Genomic DNA, 16,831 nt, shown 5'->3' with positions numbered 1-16,831 from the left:
TGTGTATATGTGGTGGGATTGTGTGACAGTGTTGGTATAAGGTCTTCCTCGGTTCAGTCAGCAGCCGTCTAGTGCTGTCAGTGTCACTGAATTCACATGTGTCCAAACTACAGCGCTCCACCTGCCTTTCTTGTTTGACTATCAGTCTCTATTCCTCTGTTGCACACCCCAGTGTCCTGTCGCTCTTGCTCTGTCACTGTGTGCTGCTACGTTCACATTTATTTCTTTAAAAACACATCAAATTTATAGCAAAATCTTGGGACCCTGCTTATCTGTGTTAACCATGTCTGCTTATCTGTTTATGTCTGACTGTGTCAGCTTGTTTGTAATGGTTTATGTTTCCTTTAGTAGATCTGTGTCAGTGTGTTATTGGGTTGCGTGGCTCGCTGTTGCCACAGCAGCAGGTCAGAAAACAGGGGTTACCAAACATGCACGCACAACTTAACACTGATCCGCACTGACGTAACAAGGACAGTCAGAGGACACTCACTCCACACACATCGGTTTTGATAGTGATGCCTGTGTTTGTGTATGTGTCTACTGTGCTTGCCTTAAGCACGCTGCCTGTCCTCGCAAACAGCAGGTGCTAACATATGGATGTTTGGTGTGTTGCAGTGTTGCGCCTCCTGAAAGAAGGTGTTGACCCCAACACTCCCATTTCCTCTGGGGGATCCTTGCTGCACTTGGTAAGATATGTCCCTAACAGGAAGTGGCATTTTTTACACTCACATTCATCTTCTCTGGAATTCCTGCATTTCTAATGCACAGATTTACAAAATCAGGACATTGTTATGTGTCCTCACAGAATGATATTGTCGCTCCTATAAATGTAACATGTTTATACTTATAACCGTTCTCCAGGCCTTTATTTTTGCAAAAATGTATTACATTCCTCCGTGACAGTGGCAAAATCTTATTTACTACTGCTGGACATTTTTCCATATTTACAACTTATTAGTGTATGTGCACTGAACCACTCCTGTGGTTCCAAAAAATCTAACAATTCTGTAATTTCCTTCTTTTTGCATTCTGCAGTGTGCCCGCCATGACAATGTCTTTGCAGCAGAACTTCTGATTGAACGAGGCTTGAGCGTCAACCTGCAGGACGAAGACCTGTGGACAGCCCTACATGTAGCCTGTGTGTGTGACCATGCTGATATGGTGCTGCTGCTGCTGGTGGTGAGAAACACACATTCAAACATGACCATGCAGTATATTGGAAGGAAAAAAGAAAACATACAGAGACATTCAAGGACACACGTTTTGGCTGTAGTTGTAATTTTCTGGTTGATCTTTGCAATTCCAAGTGTGTCAGCTACAAATTCGATTAGTGTGTTGGACCTGGTTGGTACTCACGCTTCATTTAAAAGTAGCTTTGAACTACTGGCTCACATTAGTCATCAAGAATTTTCTGTCCAAGTGGAGCATCTTCCATTGATGAGGGGTTTTGTGTGGCTGAGGATCGGAAACAGAGCTTTTTATTCTTTCACAAATCCAGTTGAATCTCCAAAAATTAGAATATTTGGAATTCGGCATTTGCATCATATCAAAGAGAGAGTCTATTCTGTGGAGAATGTCTTGACAAGAGCCCTGGTTGTACTGATTAGGTCCATAATGAGAGCAGTGCCAGCTGTAAGGGAGGGCATGCACATGAAGCCCAGTCACTGAGTGGGCTGAGTTTGCTGCGCTGGTGTTGATTAGACGCAGAGAGGGTTGCATGTGGTGTAGAACTGTGTAGAATCCAGTGGATTCTGGTTCTGCTGATTGGGTCCTGAGTGACTGGTGTTTCCTGTCTGTGGGAAAGGGAAGAGATTTTCCTGGGAGGAATGTGTACGTTTGAAGTATTTCCCAGAAAAAAAGAATACAGATAATTAATAGTGTTTGTTTATTTGCGTGCATTTAATATCCCTACAAGCATGTGGGGTGTCTAGTTTGTTTAGGGAGGGTGTCCTGTATGTATCTCAAATGCACTTTAATGCAGTGACTTGTGTTTTCATGTGCTTTCATGATGGGTAATGCCATGGGAGAGAAAGAGAGAGAGACAGAGATTGATTCTGTACTTTTTCCGTTTGCTATCAGGAAAGAACTAGTTCCTCATAAATTGGGCCATATTGACGCATAACTCTACTCTGTTGGAAGAGAACAGGGGCAGAGGGAAGAAAAAGGAAGAACATTTGTTAGAAATTAAAAACTATGAGAAGTTCATTTTTACAGCTTACCAACACAAAGTACAGTAAAGACTTGAGCCGTCCCTCATTTCTTTATATTTTGCTAGGAAAATGGGAAATGGGTGCAGCAATTTATTGAAATATTAAGACACAAGGGATCACAGTAAATTAAACAAACATTGACTTTGTGTGATTTTAGCTTGAACATTATTATTTGGTGTTATGTGTATTTTGTTCTTGTAAATTTCTTTGTCAGGTCTTTTCTGGAATTCTTAAGTGCATTCAGACACTGTTCATCTGCTGCAGACTGGTTTTTAGACCTGCAACCTATTTTGTCCTCAACTTGTCCTCTGATTTTTTTAATTTATCACGGGTTAAAAAATACTATTTTATGCTCGTCAAATTTTGTTATATTTGAAATTTTTTGTAGATTCAGTTAAAGAAACAGGAATAAACGATGTGTTTTTACAACAGGTTTCTAGTAATAAAGTATATAATAATAATATTTAAAATGAGTTCTTTGGTAAGCTGTCTGTTATGTGTAGACACACGAGTTAGGTTGCTTTTTATGCTTAGTAGTGTTAAGTGGTGTAATAAGCTAGAAAAAAAATTCCTCTGAAAATGGTACAAGGATGGGACTGAAAATGAGTGAAAAAGCAGCCAATGTCCAAAGAAAAACCTTGAAAGACCTTCAGAAAACCTGGAGAATTGCTCAGGACCACTTTAATTAACACAGTACAAGAAAGCCTTACTCTTTGGATGCTCGTGACAACATTTGGGTGAAAGGAAGAAAACACTTTCAAACATTTGAGTTTTCAAAATGGTGCAAATTTCCTTGGGGTGAATTTTTCACTTCATAGTAAGACAAACGTTCGAGTTTCTTTTTTCTGCTATGAACAGCAAGGGAGTATAATTTCTGAAAGGAGAACCAAAGCTTTTTCAGTCTACCATGGCAAAAATAGCTTCAGTCCAACAGTATTTCCGATAGAGATCCAATATCCCTTTTCTCTGTTTATTCATTTTGACACCCGACTCCTTCACTGCAGACTCTTGCCAATTCCCAGTCTTTCTGCTCTGTTGTCAGGCTGTTCCCTCGTCAGAGCTCTAATTGCAAGCTCTTCCCTGTGAATGTAACGGCTTTATTTAACAATGGCCTCGCTCAAGGAGCTTGACTGGCACCCTTATCTTTGATTGGCACAAGAAGGAATAATGTTGCTAGTATATACTAATCTATTGTCTCCACTCCATCATCTCTTTTGCTATTTCCCTCCTTTTGTCCTCTGTTTCCCTGTCCTTGATTTCCAGTTCCTTCTCAGAGCAACAGAGTGTTTTTTTTGCTGACAGAGATGTTACCAAGCTTGTCATGTGGAAAAGTAGAGGGATGGGGGGAATGATTAGAAATATGAGTGAATTGCTTTTCTGCATCCGGATTGGCAGTAATGTTAATTCTCTTATCTCCTCCCTCCAAACAGCAGGAGAGCGAGCCATTTCTAAGCTCTGTCATTCCCAGCCCATTTCCAAACCCCTTCCAGAAACCATTGACACTCCAGTTCTGGTAAATGTTTGTTATTGACACCCTAGTAGCATTAACTCGCAGTTCAGAGTGGAATGTGAAAAATGCTACAGCTATATTTCCCGAAATTTATAAAATGGGAATAAAGATTAAAATATTTGCAGACCTTTAAAACCCTTTGTTTAATTGTAAATAGGACAGAGGCTACAATTCATATTTCAGTTGCTCAGCAGTTTAGAGGCATGGCTGAAGCCATGTGACTGGTGTACGTTTAGACAGGCCTGTCCTGACATAGGTGTCGTCGAGATGGCAGCATCTGTGAAAGCACGATTGGTGCCTTCACAGACATGCAACATACACTAACACACCCCCAGTGTCACTGGAAATGTTGGAATTTCTGTGAAAGTCAGATTGTTCCTCTTGTCTTTAGTCTGGAGGCTCTGTTTTGGTTCCTGTCAAAGTTTCTACCTTTTGAAACAAAACCACTTCTGTTTTTTTTTCCTTTCTCATTTTCTGTGAAATGCTAGCTTTCAGTCTTGTGCTAGGAGAGGAATGGAATCATGTGATCGACTGGAAGCAGGTTCTCTTGCAAAATGTAATTTCCTGTCTTACTGCTCAAAATCCAGCACGGGTACAGTCGTTGAATTAACCCACTTTCCATGCTTGTAAATAATGAATTTAGAACTTGTGAACTCCGAGTCCTTTGAAGTCAGACGTTTAACAGCAAGCCTCTGGCTGCACTGAACTTCACTTGACATCAGTTGAAATCACTCTCTCTGCCTCTCTGCTCATAATGCAGTGCAACCCCCAAACATCACAGTGGTTCATCAGGCAACTGTTGCTTAGTCGTATAGTGCATTATAAGCTAGGTCCCAGAAAACTGCCTGTAATATTAGCAGGATAGGTATTACGTACTCTATTTTGGGACATTCATGTTTGCATTAATCGGATAGTTTTTCATCCCCCTCGCTTTTTCATTCAACCTATACTTTTGACAAATTAATTTTTTTCATATATTCATTTTTGTTTTTCAGTAGAATGAAAAGATTTTCTGTGCTGCACATTACTTAAAATCTTTATGAAATCATGATTCCTTATTTTCCTGCAACATCTGCTCTTTTTGTAAAAGCAAGCAAAATTGTCACAAAAGTAAAACATGGGAACAGAAGAGTAGGTTGAAGGTCTAAATGGTTCTATGTGTACAGAGCAGATTGCACTGCTGTTCTGAGCTCTGGTTAGGGCTTTGCCTATGATCCGACTACAATCGATTTCAGTAAAAGTAGCATTTTTTTAGTCTAGGCTACATAAATTGTCAGAAGAACAGCTGTAGACAGCTGTATTGATTAAGACAGAAGCTTACTGGTCTGTCAGGCATACGTTGGACTGATGCCTCATTGTATGCGAGCTGTCAGTGCTGGTTAGCTTTTCACACCGAAGGTGTCCAGCTCAGCAGTAACTACCCCAGGGACAGCTTTCAACACACATTTACTAGTTGTTATTGATTTTTAGCAGTCACTGTGTTTAACAACTGCCATTATGAACCACAGGGAGTTTGGCATTAACAGATTTCCATCTCTGGGATGTCTTTGGTGGATCCATCATAATGGTGCTGGCTTATGTGGGGCTCACAACTCAACTTTATAACCCCTTTGCACTACGCTTGACTGCCAGACAACACAAACCCATTTATATCTGTCAGCAATTATCATGTGTGATTTATGTCACTGGATTGGTGGTGCCTAGTGCTCCTGCTTCATAACCTGTGTCTGTTGGCTGAGGTCTATGTGCCATAATACCTTTTTTGTTTCTAAATGACAGTTGCTTGTTATTGTTAGAACTTGTACAGCTAAACCAGCATTTTTACATTCATACAATGAGTTTCTCTGCTGATTTCCTTCTTGTGATTGTTTCACTCTCGGATGAAAAGCCCTGTCTTATAACAGTATCAAGTGCAGGATTATGTCCTGCTTGTGCAGTTTTAACCTTCTCAGAATGGGCAGCAACATATTTCCACAATTTTGTGGTACATGTACAGTGACAGTAAAGGGCTATTCTATTCTCAATTTCTATATGTTTAAATGTTTTTTCCGGATGCTTTTTGTAGAGGTGTATAGGTGTGGATGTTTAGAGAGGACATAATGTATCTGTCTGTCAGGTAATAACTTCATTCTGCCGCACATCTATTTACCGTTAATCTTAATCTTGATGGTAAACGTGTGGATTAGCACACTTCTTCTCTTCCCACTGTGTAATACTCACATGTAGGGCTGGGCCATATCATACCGTTCACGGTAATACCGGTATAATGTCGGGCAATGATAAGAAAATGAAATATCGCGATAGAATATGCATACGCACATGGCAGAAAAAGCATGGCTGCAACAGAGAACGAGAAGGGCGAAAGCGGATCGTTGAATGAAACAGATGAACCAGAATTGGTTTGTAAAAATGCTGCAACTTCAGTGGTGTGGAACTGGTTTAGCTTTTGCCCGTCAGATACACAACAAAGCACTATTTTTGGTAGAGCATGCTAGCGGGCCGTCGATATTACCGTGTTTTTTGGAAAATACGGCACACTTAAATTCAATCCTTTGATTTTTCTGAAAAATTATGTAGGAATTCTGGTTGTGTTACTGACCTCGAAACGATTTTATGTGGTACACGGTGCTGGAAAATCTGTCAAATGTTTTAGTACGACTTTGCTAAGCTACGAATCCGCACCGCTTGGTGGATTGTCGGAGCCTTGCGGCTATCGTAGGCAGGAGCCTCGCGGAGTGATACGTACTGCGCTTCAACATATTACCGTACTGTGTGTGTATAACCTCTTTTTAAGTTTTGTGGATATTATACATGGTTATGCTGAGGATATGTCGGCCAGTTTCCACTGGAAATGCCTTTTGGTTAAACTGCAAGGAATTTGCATTTCCACTTTTAATTTTTTATATAACTTTAATGCAAAAAACAGCTGCTTGTTTTTTTTTTTTGCACAAATAAAGTTGTGGAGTTGTAAAGTATTTTGTCTAGCGTCAATTATATTGTCAGTTATATCGTTATCACAAATTTTCAAATGTATATTGTGATAAATATTTTTGGTCATATCGCCCTGCTCTACTCACATGCATGCTAAGAGAGGCACCATGAGAACTCCTTTCAGGTTTATTAGGATGATTTGCAGATTACCACTGGGTGCAAAGCACCATAAGTGTTTGAGGGAGTGAGGGGGGAGTGTGTGTTAGTGTAGTTGCAGTGTGGGTTTGGCAGAGGGGGGATAATTGTGCCCCCTTAATGCGCACTCCCACTCTGACTTACTCGTCATCATCTCATATCTTGCTCTTCTCAAGCTGTGTTTCACATTGTGATAAGGCTTTTTTTCATGAATAGTCATGAAGCACCAGCTGATAGTTAATGTTAATTAATTCTCTTTGTTAACCCCCAGCTCACCCTCATAAGTGAGCAAAAAGAGCTCCCGCTGGATAGCACAGATGGATGCACAATGAAGCTGTGGATCTCACTGGAACACATTTTCAGATCAGTCAAAACTGAATTCAGTGTCCCTGAATCAGAAATGTTCCCTTTTCATTTTATTTATTTCTTTTAATAAAATACGTCTGTTATTTGTAAGACAACTGGACAGATAAAGTTTATTTCGAAGTTTGTTTTTTCTCATGATTTTGCTGATTGGTTTTCAGAGCACTAAGGTTAACAGCTTTCGTGCAGTTCAGTCAGCTTGCTCCCTCTTTGCATTTTCAGTTTTCTTTTCTTTTCCCAGCCCTCCATCGCTGCCTGCCTGAGGACTAGGCCATAAATCTCTTTGCCACACTCCAAACAGGTTGTTAGAAATCTATTAACTATAAATATTAAACAAGGGCCGTCAGTTAGAGTCTCTCATCCCTATTGTCAGACCTCGTCCTTCTATGAGAGCTACATTGACTTGCTTTTTTATGTTTTACTCAAACAGCAGGAAGCATTTTATGGTTGGATGCTGACAACTGGTAATTACTAAAAAAAAAAAGAAGAAGACAGCGGGAAGGCGATGTCAGCGTCACTGTAACTAGAGTACATATTGCTCAGCTTGCACACCTTTGTGGTTTACAGGTTAAGAGGTGCGTTTTTGGTGGGGAATTTCCTTTCAAGAGAAACAATAAACCATAGAGTGAACACTGATTGTTGACGACTGTCATCAGGCAATCATTAAAGGTTCCAGAGGGAGGCCTCTTGTGTTATCTTATGTTCTGGCAGCATCCCTGTTGAATGAACACATATTAATCTTGTCACACATACACACTGACCTGTGTGATCCCAGGCAGTGTTAACCAATGCACCCACTTTTTACTGCCCCCCCAGGCAGTGATTTAATAATGCCTTTAGTTCAGTGTATTGTCTGTTAGCATCTCCATGGCGCTGCTCAGGTATATCCCTCTGGGAAGCCAAGATAATTACTCCCAATTTATCATCTCTTCAAGTCTGATGAATGGCTCAGGGTACATGCTTAAACAGAGTTTGCTCGTAAATTCTTTTTCTTGTCTGTTTTCTGTCCTGCGTTTGGAAGGCTGGAGTGAACGTTTTGCTTCAGGACATCAATGGAAACATTCCTCTGGACTACGCCATTGAGGGGACGGAGACCAGCTACATCCTCCGAAAACACTTGGAGGAAAACGGTAAAGTTGGTATTTAATGTGTGTTAACTCTTCCCAAACAAATCCAGTGGCTCACTTCCGTTATGTCACACCCTTTTTTCAAGGAGAAAAAAAATTCCTAATGACTACATTTGTCTTGCTTGGGACGTATTTGGATGTTATGTCATACCTGCAGCTAAACATGAATTGCTCTGTGTGTGTACTTGTGCATGAAGGTGAGGCACACCCACAGGCATAATTGTGGTATATCGTGAATGGGGCTCTAGTCTCTTAAAAAAGGTGAAGGTTAACAGCAAAGTAGGAAATGAAAGAGGGAGAGGAAAGCGGTATAGGGAGAGACGCATGAGGGCAGAAGGAGAAGAAAATATATAGAAAAAAATATCGAGAGACATGCAGGGAACGAAGAACGGGAATCATGCTGACAAAGCTGGATAGAAACAGATGATGACAATGATTGAGGGTTTTCCCTCGCCCATCTGCCACACATGAGCCTGCGCTGAATAACATGACAAATGCAAGCTTGTGAGTGGAGACGGCGAACTCATCGAGCTCAGACCACCCTGCACATGGGCGCACATCCAGCCTCTGACTCTTTTGAGTCTGCTTCTGTCTGTCAGCCCGTGTGGTGATCCCCCCCCCCACCCCCCGCGCCAACCTGCAGCACCTCTGATTCTCCCCCGTCAACCCAAGCCGCCACCACCCATCCACCACACCACACCGCCCAATCGCATTTGGTTTTGCCACCATAAAACATACTTTTTCTCACACAGCCTCGCTCAGCCTCTGTTGCTATAGCAACCTGGCTGCATGCGTTCTCACCCCATCAAGTTTGCGTGGTTATAGGAGAACGACAGACTTTCCGTGTGTGTCTGCATCAGGATATTTTTTGTACTCCGCCATGCCATCGGTTTCTTTAAAAATTGTCTAGCTCATTCTCACTATTCTCGTTAAGTCACTGACGGTTTAATCCACCACTGGATTCCCACAGTTTCTGGCAAGCTGTGGATTTTTTTTATTATCAGTATGTCTTAAAGGCCTCCACACCCAGAGGCTCTAATTTGTTTGCAAACACAGTACTATTGATTACCTGATTTAATCATGGCTGTTTGGAAAAGTCCTATTAGTTAGTGCCCTCAAGCTTATCACACTGAAATATAGATTGATTGACAATCAATCTACATTATTACAGCAACCAAAGTAAGGTGTGCAGTGTGTATGTAATTATGAAAGGATACATAGATCTTCATTGTTTGGGATAGATGCTCTTGTAAACCTCTGTTTGTCTTTGATGGCCTGGCTACAGAGGTCACAGGGTGGAGCAAGTGTCGGTATTTTAATTTTCATTGTTGAGCGCACGGCCAGCTCTCTCCTTATATGATGTTGTTCACAACTGCTAATATAAAACAACGCGTGAATCTCAGATTTAGTCCCGTAAACAGTTTAGCTCTGCAGGAGTGGGCACTTGGTTGTAGCTCATTCCTTTAGACTGCAAAAGTCAGTAAACCACTTTGTTTTAAGCAGTTTAGTGTAGTAAGTTTAAAAGAATATGTATCTAGCTTTGATTTATTGCTGCAGTTAAAAGGTCAAAAATTGTCTGGGATCAAACTACATCAAAAATGTTTCTTTTACGTCAACATTTTTGCACATAATAAGTAAAACAAGTAATGGCTCTTTCCAGACAAGCTTAGCTGTAGACTCAAACCTTTTGTCAGCCGAGAGCTTTATTGAATATTTCTCTTAGTCTAGGGCAAGGCATGTCTGGGAAACTAGCTGATAGTGTATTTGTCAGTGAGATGTAGGCTTTTCCCCTTTGTTGCGTTAGCTGCTTCAACCTTCATGCAATGCTGAGTTAACCATTTCCTGGTTCCAGCGTTATCCACTGAAATATGAGTTTTATCAACATTCAATTCTTTGCAAGATAATGAGTCAGATTATTTGGAACTATTCCTTTAAGCATGCCAACTAAAGACTTACTGTAACACAAGTTTCTCAGTTATGGTGGTGTTTTCTTTTAGGTGTGGATGTGTCATCCATCCATGCCATGAAGATTCAGAGACCCAGCACCATGCTCTCTGATGTTAGACAGCTTGTAGCCTCAGGGGGAAGCCTCAATCAGCCCAATGAAGAAGGAATTACTCTGGTATGTAAAAGCACATATGTGTTAGGATGTAAAAGCTTTCTGTTGCACTTAAACTTACAATTTCTCTTTGCTGCTCTCTCTCTCTCTGAAGCTCCACATTGCATGTGCGAGTGGTTACAGAGAAGTGGTGTCTGTGCTACTGCAGAGCGGAGCAGATCCTCATCCTGCTGACAACAACTTTTGGACCCCTCTCCACCTGGCTGCTAAATATGGACAGGTAACCCACAGCTGCACAGAAAGCCAGCATGTTATGGACGTTGATTAAATAGTCCCCTAAGTTAAACTCAGTAATGAAAAGATGAGAAAAATTTGTGATAGATTATTCCAGAGAGAAGCGCGCCTCCTGTTACCTTTTACACACTCTGATAAGCTGTTCTTCTTCGTTCAGTCGATCAGAAACAGGCACACAGGAGGACTCTGTGTATGAATTTGTTACAACAAATGCATACAGCACTCTAGATTAGCAGTTTAATGGCTTCTCTCAGAAGAGAGGAGATTGATTTCCAGATGAGATGGTGGAACAGGAAGGGAATAGGATCTGCTGGTTTGGGAGGGTTCCAGCTTTGAAGAGAAGAGACTGATCACATTCAGATCTTGCTGACCCAACTAGTTATTTAATTACATTCTGGGCTGTGTGCTTGGCTGCTGACAAAGAGAATTTATTCATTTGGTGTGTTGAGTCATTCTGTCTTTGGTTTATCTGTTCTCACGCTATGTTTTTTTTCCTGTGTGTTTTAAAAAATATTTTCTTTATCTCTGTGCCTTTTAGCCTTTCCCAGTTTCATTCACAGGGATCTTCTGATTTAGTTTTCTCTCTCCCCTCTTACTGAATTCCTCTCTGTAGTTGTTTCATGATCAGATTATAGCTATTCAGTAAGCTTAAATGTATAACTCCACATAATTCTCTTTTTAAATTGAATTTTAACCTTCTTCCATGTCTTTGTTTTTACAAAAGCCATGCTGTGTGTGTTTGTGAGTGTTCTATGTAACATGTAAGTATATTTGACTTAAGAGTGGCAGTGTGGAGGATTGGAAAATCGATTAGGTTTCCCTCGCAGTGCTTAATATCCTTAGCCATCAGCTCTTTACTGGTGCCAGTGCTTTCTTTCCTGCATACAAACTACTCCCAGAGCCTGCTTAACATTTACCTTCTGTTGTCTTCTTCTTATACTGGTTAGTGTGGCTGGCACAAGACTTTATGGCTGCAAATGTGTGCAAGTATCCAGCTAAGTAAATTGTTAGTTCTACTAGTAAGAAGTTCTTCTGACACGAGTCCAAAGCAGACGATTTCTTTGTAAAGACTCGCTGGAAACTGTAACACCGACCGGTGCATTAGACCTAAAAACCCCATGTGGAGTGTGGTATTCACACTAGACTGACCCTTTAAGAAGATGTATGACCTTATTACTGTAGCTAATTAAGCTTACCTCTCTCAGTCTTGTGATAAGTTAGACCCTGGCTCTTGGCTTCCCTGATTTGACTCAGGGCTTTTCAACTTGTGTTCTCTCGAGGGAGACATTTTTAAAATACTTTTGTGTTGGATTTTGCAACTAAGTGACAAGGTATTAAAATGCGGCGCTGCAGGGATTTGGATTAATTTATTCAGTTTTATAATGAAGTTACACGTGAAGGCTGTGGAAATATAGCAGCAGCATGATTTTATATAACAGGTTCATTTTTCTGAAGGACTTTAATGTTAATGTCAGCTTTTGCAATGTGTGACAAATATTAAAGAGACATTTGGGCCCAAAACTACTCTGTCTGTGGGAATCTACATCACCACTGAGTTTGCCTTGTCCCTGCTGAACCGCCGTGTACTGATAGCCATTTCGTAGTGCTCCTTTAATCTTTGACCCACTCAGGAGTTCAGATCTCGTGGTGCTGCTGACGAGCTGTCAGTATTTATAGAGTGCGAGTGTCGCTGACGGCGTTTGTGTACAATAGAGACGCTGTAAACTGATTGCTGAACAGCTGTTGACATGGGTCAGCGCAAGTCAACAGAATGTGCTGAGTCACTCCCCCATGTACTTTGATGATGTCTTGTTGCTATGCAGTACTTCAAAGAATCTGAAATGTGAACTGTGACTTACAGAAAAGTATGTTGGTACATTTGGTATTGGAGATGCATGAAGTTGGGCAGTAGTATTGAATAAAATGATAAACATCAGCACTCCAGAGACCAAGATATCCTGACCTTTGGTAAATCGCAATTTGATTGTGTCATTTGTCAGACTCTTTCCACATTGTTGTTCCCAGGACAATCCCCAGACTTGGAAACCTCCTCTGGCCTTGCAGGACACAAAACACAACTGCCTTTATAAGCTTACAAAACTAACCTTGATGTGTAAAATGTATGGAGGGCCTTGTTATTGATTTCTTTTCTTTTCTTTACAAAGTAGAGGTCTAAAAGTTTCAACACTGTGCAAAATGGGAAGACATTCACAGATCAATAAAAAATGTGTCTTTAAATTGTGGAACAATTTCAGAGTAATGTTCCTCAATGTAAAATTGTAGAGACTCATAATTGTCTCATGAATATCTCCTAATCTACAGTACATAATATCATCAGAGGATTTAGAGGATTTGGAGAAAGCTCTGGGTGCAAGGAACAAGGCTGTAAATCGGTATTGGATGCCCGTGATCTTCAGCCCCTCAGACTGCACAGCATTAAAAACAGGCACGATTTTGTAATGGAAATCTCAGGGCTTCAGGAACAGTCTGTGAACACTGTTCAAAGTGCTATCCACAAATGCAGGTTAAAGCCCTATCATCGCGAAGAAGAAACCAAATGTGAGCATGATTCAGAAACACTGATGTCTTCTCTGGGCCAAAGCTCATTTAAAAGCTTTACATTTTCTCACTTTAAACATTTGATATTATTCTAAGGCTCTATTATCTATCTGTGGGTTTATGAGTCTTATAAATCATTCTGTTTTTATTTGTATTTTACACAGCATCCCAAGGTTTTTTTTGGAATTGGAACATTTAAATATTTTGTTCTCACTAAAGGACACTTTCTGTTTATTGGTAGTTTTGCTGGATGGTAACCTTTAGTTAGAACATTATTACAGTTATTGCTGCATAAAAATGTAAAGTGCTCTCTTTTAACAGCGCTTGTTATGTTAGAGTTAAATGGAGCTGTCCTTAAACTCATTGCATCTCTCCCACGTTGGAGTGAAAAATTTAATCCTTCTTTCCAGTCATTTGAGTCCCACTAAAAATACCTGCTGTATACTAATCCAAAATACTTTATTCATATCAAGCTGTGCATCACACTTTGTGAGCAAAGACGGGTGGTGAAAGAGACAGTTGCTCTGTGCAGAAATGATAGTAGACAGCTATGGGGTTCTTTCACTGTGACATGTAATGGGAGATGGGCTCATTATTAAAGCATCTCTTCGGTCAGAGGCAACACTTGTGTAGACTTGTGATGTGTGACATATGCCGTGTGTAACATCTGCGAGTTGCTTGAAATTCTAAGTCTGTGTCTCGGTAAACTGTACTACATTTGCATACCCACTCTTCTCTTCACGGTAAATATAAATGTGGGTATAACCGCCTCATCTCCCGTGACCTTGTACAGGAGGATGTACAGATCTGCAATGACATGTTTTTCTAGGTTTTAATGGAAAATGGTTGTGTTTGTCCCATCTCTTACAGACAAGCATTGTTAGCCAGCTCCTAAGGCATGGCGCGAACCCGACTCTGCTGAACTGCAACCAAGACAAGCCCTACGGTAACGTATTTCACACAAATATACACGTGTGCCTAGAAACACACACAGAAGTGGCAGCGGGAATGGGCAAACACATTTGAGAGAGTGGGAGGTAATGATGCGAAAAGAAGTAGGGGCATAAATTTTGTCTTATTCAACTCAGCCCATTCAAAAGCATTAACAGTCACTGTGATGATATAAAACAAAGAGGCATGCACAAAAAGAAAACAATGACACCCTGTGCTAAACACAAAACATTTTTTGTCCTGATTAAATTTGGTTGGTAGCAGTAATTATATACCACCGGTGGAAATCATTTGCTAATGGGCATAGAGGTAGCATATTATTATCAAAAGCATGTTTTGTTTGTTTGTTTTTTGTCTTTTCAGCAGAATAATTGGGTGTTAGCATGCTGCAGTAATAATAGAATCAACAGAGACAATTAACCGTTGAGCACATTTGGTTCACTACTATAGAAGTGAACATTTCCTGGGTGACAATTCTCCATCCACAGGGGAAGAGGCGTCACGCAGTGGTTTAATGATGAGCTTGAAAACGATGCGACTCATTTGCTGTGGTCGTCTAGCTCACCAAAATCTGATGAATTTTGTTGTCATGTTACATCTGATCTTTCCTATGAAGGAATGTTTTGACGTTTGCTCTTATAGTTGTGTCCTTGAATCCAAATCTCACACTGTTGAATGAACAGTTGTACTTTTCTAAATGTGTTGGTTATAGCTGTGAGGTTCAACTTTTATTTTGAAGATGGGTTTTCTCCATTTCTGGTTTCCCTCCCACTATTTCGAAGAGTAAATAGTGAATGTTTCCATGCAAGCATGTTACCAACCAATCACAATGAGGTGTTGGATGCAGGACCCATATTTCCGATTTCACCCAGTGAGAGTCAGCCACTACTAGCAACCACTTGCCAACTGGTTGGGGAATAAGAATTTTTGTCAGGAGATTGCTAACCGGCCTTTGGGCCTGTGAGATTGAGGCCTTACATTAAAAAACCTGTAATTTTAGAGTTGAAGCCATTACTGGCTGATGATCCAGATCAATGTTACTAATGCTGTTGAAGAGCAAAGAACCACTGGGATACTATCCTGTGAGCGTGTTTAGAAATCTTAATAATTCGTTGTGTCGTAGTGATGATATGTTTTTTGTATGTGGACTTTGGATTTACCTCCTAACTGCTAAATTGTGGGATAAAATGTCATTTCTGCCTCTTACCACTTACTCCCATGGTGTAATCACTACTCTGACTGCCTCACTTGGGTCTTAGTCGATACCCCTTCTAGCATGCAGTCTTAGAAAAGAAGTGAGACAAGCCCTTAGAGAATGAGACTCAGGGTCCAGAGCCCCACACCCCTCCAAATGACGAAAGAAAGTCAGAACAAGAGATGAGTGTCTACACAGAAATAAAAAGACAGCTTCAAGCCATTCCAATCCCTCGTACCCTCTTAGACCTCATTACAAAAAAACGATCTTAACTCCTTCATCTGAAGCACGGTTGCATTGATCCACAGAGTGTATTCTCCACCAGTGAACACTCATTCGCACAAATTTTAAAGGAGGTTTAACCCTGGAGAACCCATGGGGTCAAATTTGACCCCATGGGTTCTCCAGGGTTAAGCTTGGGAAGAGAACAAAAAGGTGTACCTGTGGAGTGGTGTGACCCTTACAGTCTTTTGAACAACATCATTAAACTCTCAGTGTCTTTAGCCTCTTAGATGATAGAACTAGAACGTACAAATCTGACATTTTAAAATTTGTATCTATTGAATTAAACATGCCTCTGTGAATTTCAGATTCCATAATAATTTATCTCATATTTTATTTCATGTCATTAGATATTGCAGTGTCAGAGCCCATAGCAGATATGCTGCTGAATGCAGAAGAGAGCTGGCAGCAGAGGCTGAAGGACCCCTCTGCTCCTTTGCCCTCCACTGACCAGCGCTATGATAGTGGTTCACATGACCTCAACACCCCTGTCAAGAACTTGTGGGTTCACATTTTTCAAAATCACAAACATTGTCACATATTATAAACCTTTTTTTTCTCTTTTGCTCTAGTTCACCTTATTGCCTAACCATCTTCTATGCCACCCTATACAGGAACCCCCTGGGTATCCCAATCGCTAAGCGGGACAGTCTGCTGGAGAAATGTGCCATGTTCAGAGAGGCAGCTGGAGCACTGAGGCGACAACCCTCTCAGGATAATGGCCTAGATAGCCCCTTTGGCTCTGGAGCCAGCAAACTGGAGCAGGTACCTTGTAATCTTACATGCTGCAAAAATCAGAGTAAGACAGTAAGTACACAGAAAATCCCAAAAAGTCCAGAGGGGTTTACGCAAGACAGAAGAAAGAAAGTTCCATAAAGACAGTTTATTTGTCCTCAAGGAGAAGAAAAATATAAACAAATAAAGCACACAGACTTGTACATAGTTATATGAAGCACAGGGTTTACTTGCATGTTGTTTACAAAACTCTGAAATTTGACATCATGACGTTGCATGTGTCAAATTATGTTTTTCTTTTCAAATTTCAAATAAAACAGTCACAAATAAATACATTTCAAACATTATCCATCCTCTCTGTTGTCTATTCACGCCATTTTAAGAATAGATAGCTCCAAAATTAAGCATTTGAGACCCAAG

At 40.6% G+C, this 16,831-nt stretch overlaps 1 protein-coding gene across 8 annotated transcripts in view; it reads left to right on the top strand.

Annotated features, from left to right (window-relative positions):
• Nucleotides 1-16,831, top strand: part of myo16 (myosin XVI) — a 101,478-nt gene that overhangs the window by 33,339 nt on the left and 51,308 nt on the right. For all 8 annotated transcript variants that reach the window (XR_015720782.1, XR_015720783.1, XM_087853101.1 and 5 more), the window contains 8 exons: nt 616-686; nt 1,036-1,179; nt 8,231-8,339; nt 10,334-10,458; nt 10,550-10,675; nt 14,119-14,194; nt 16,027-16,177; nt 16,291-16,441. Coding sequence is in view for 6 of the 8 variants with exons in the window: in XM_087853101.1 (XP_087709227.1) it covers nt 616-686; nt 1,036-1,179; nt 8,231-8,339; nt 10,334-10,458; nt 10,550-10,675; nt 14,119-14,194; nt 16,027-16,177; nt 16,291-16,441 (953 nt within the window). In the remaining 2 variants the exon portion in view is untranslated. The remainder of the gene's footprint in view (nt 1-615; nt 687-1,035; nt 1,180-8,230; nt 8,340-10,333; nt 10,459-10,549; nt 10,676-14,118; nt 14,195-16,026; nt 16,178-16,290; nt 16,442-16,831) is intronic.

The sequence above is a fragment of the Neolamprologus brichardi genome, chromosome 16 (genome assembly GCF_056152115.1).
Source record: "Neolamprologus brichardi isolate AB-2024 chromosome 16, ASM5615211v1, whole genome shotgun sequence".
Classification (NCBI taxonomy): Eukaryota; Metazoa; Chordata; class Actinopteri; order Cichliformes; family Cichlidae; genus Neolamprologus; species Neolamprologus brichardi.
This window is presented reverse-complemented; position numbering and strand designations above follow the sequence as displayed.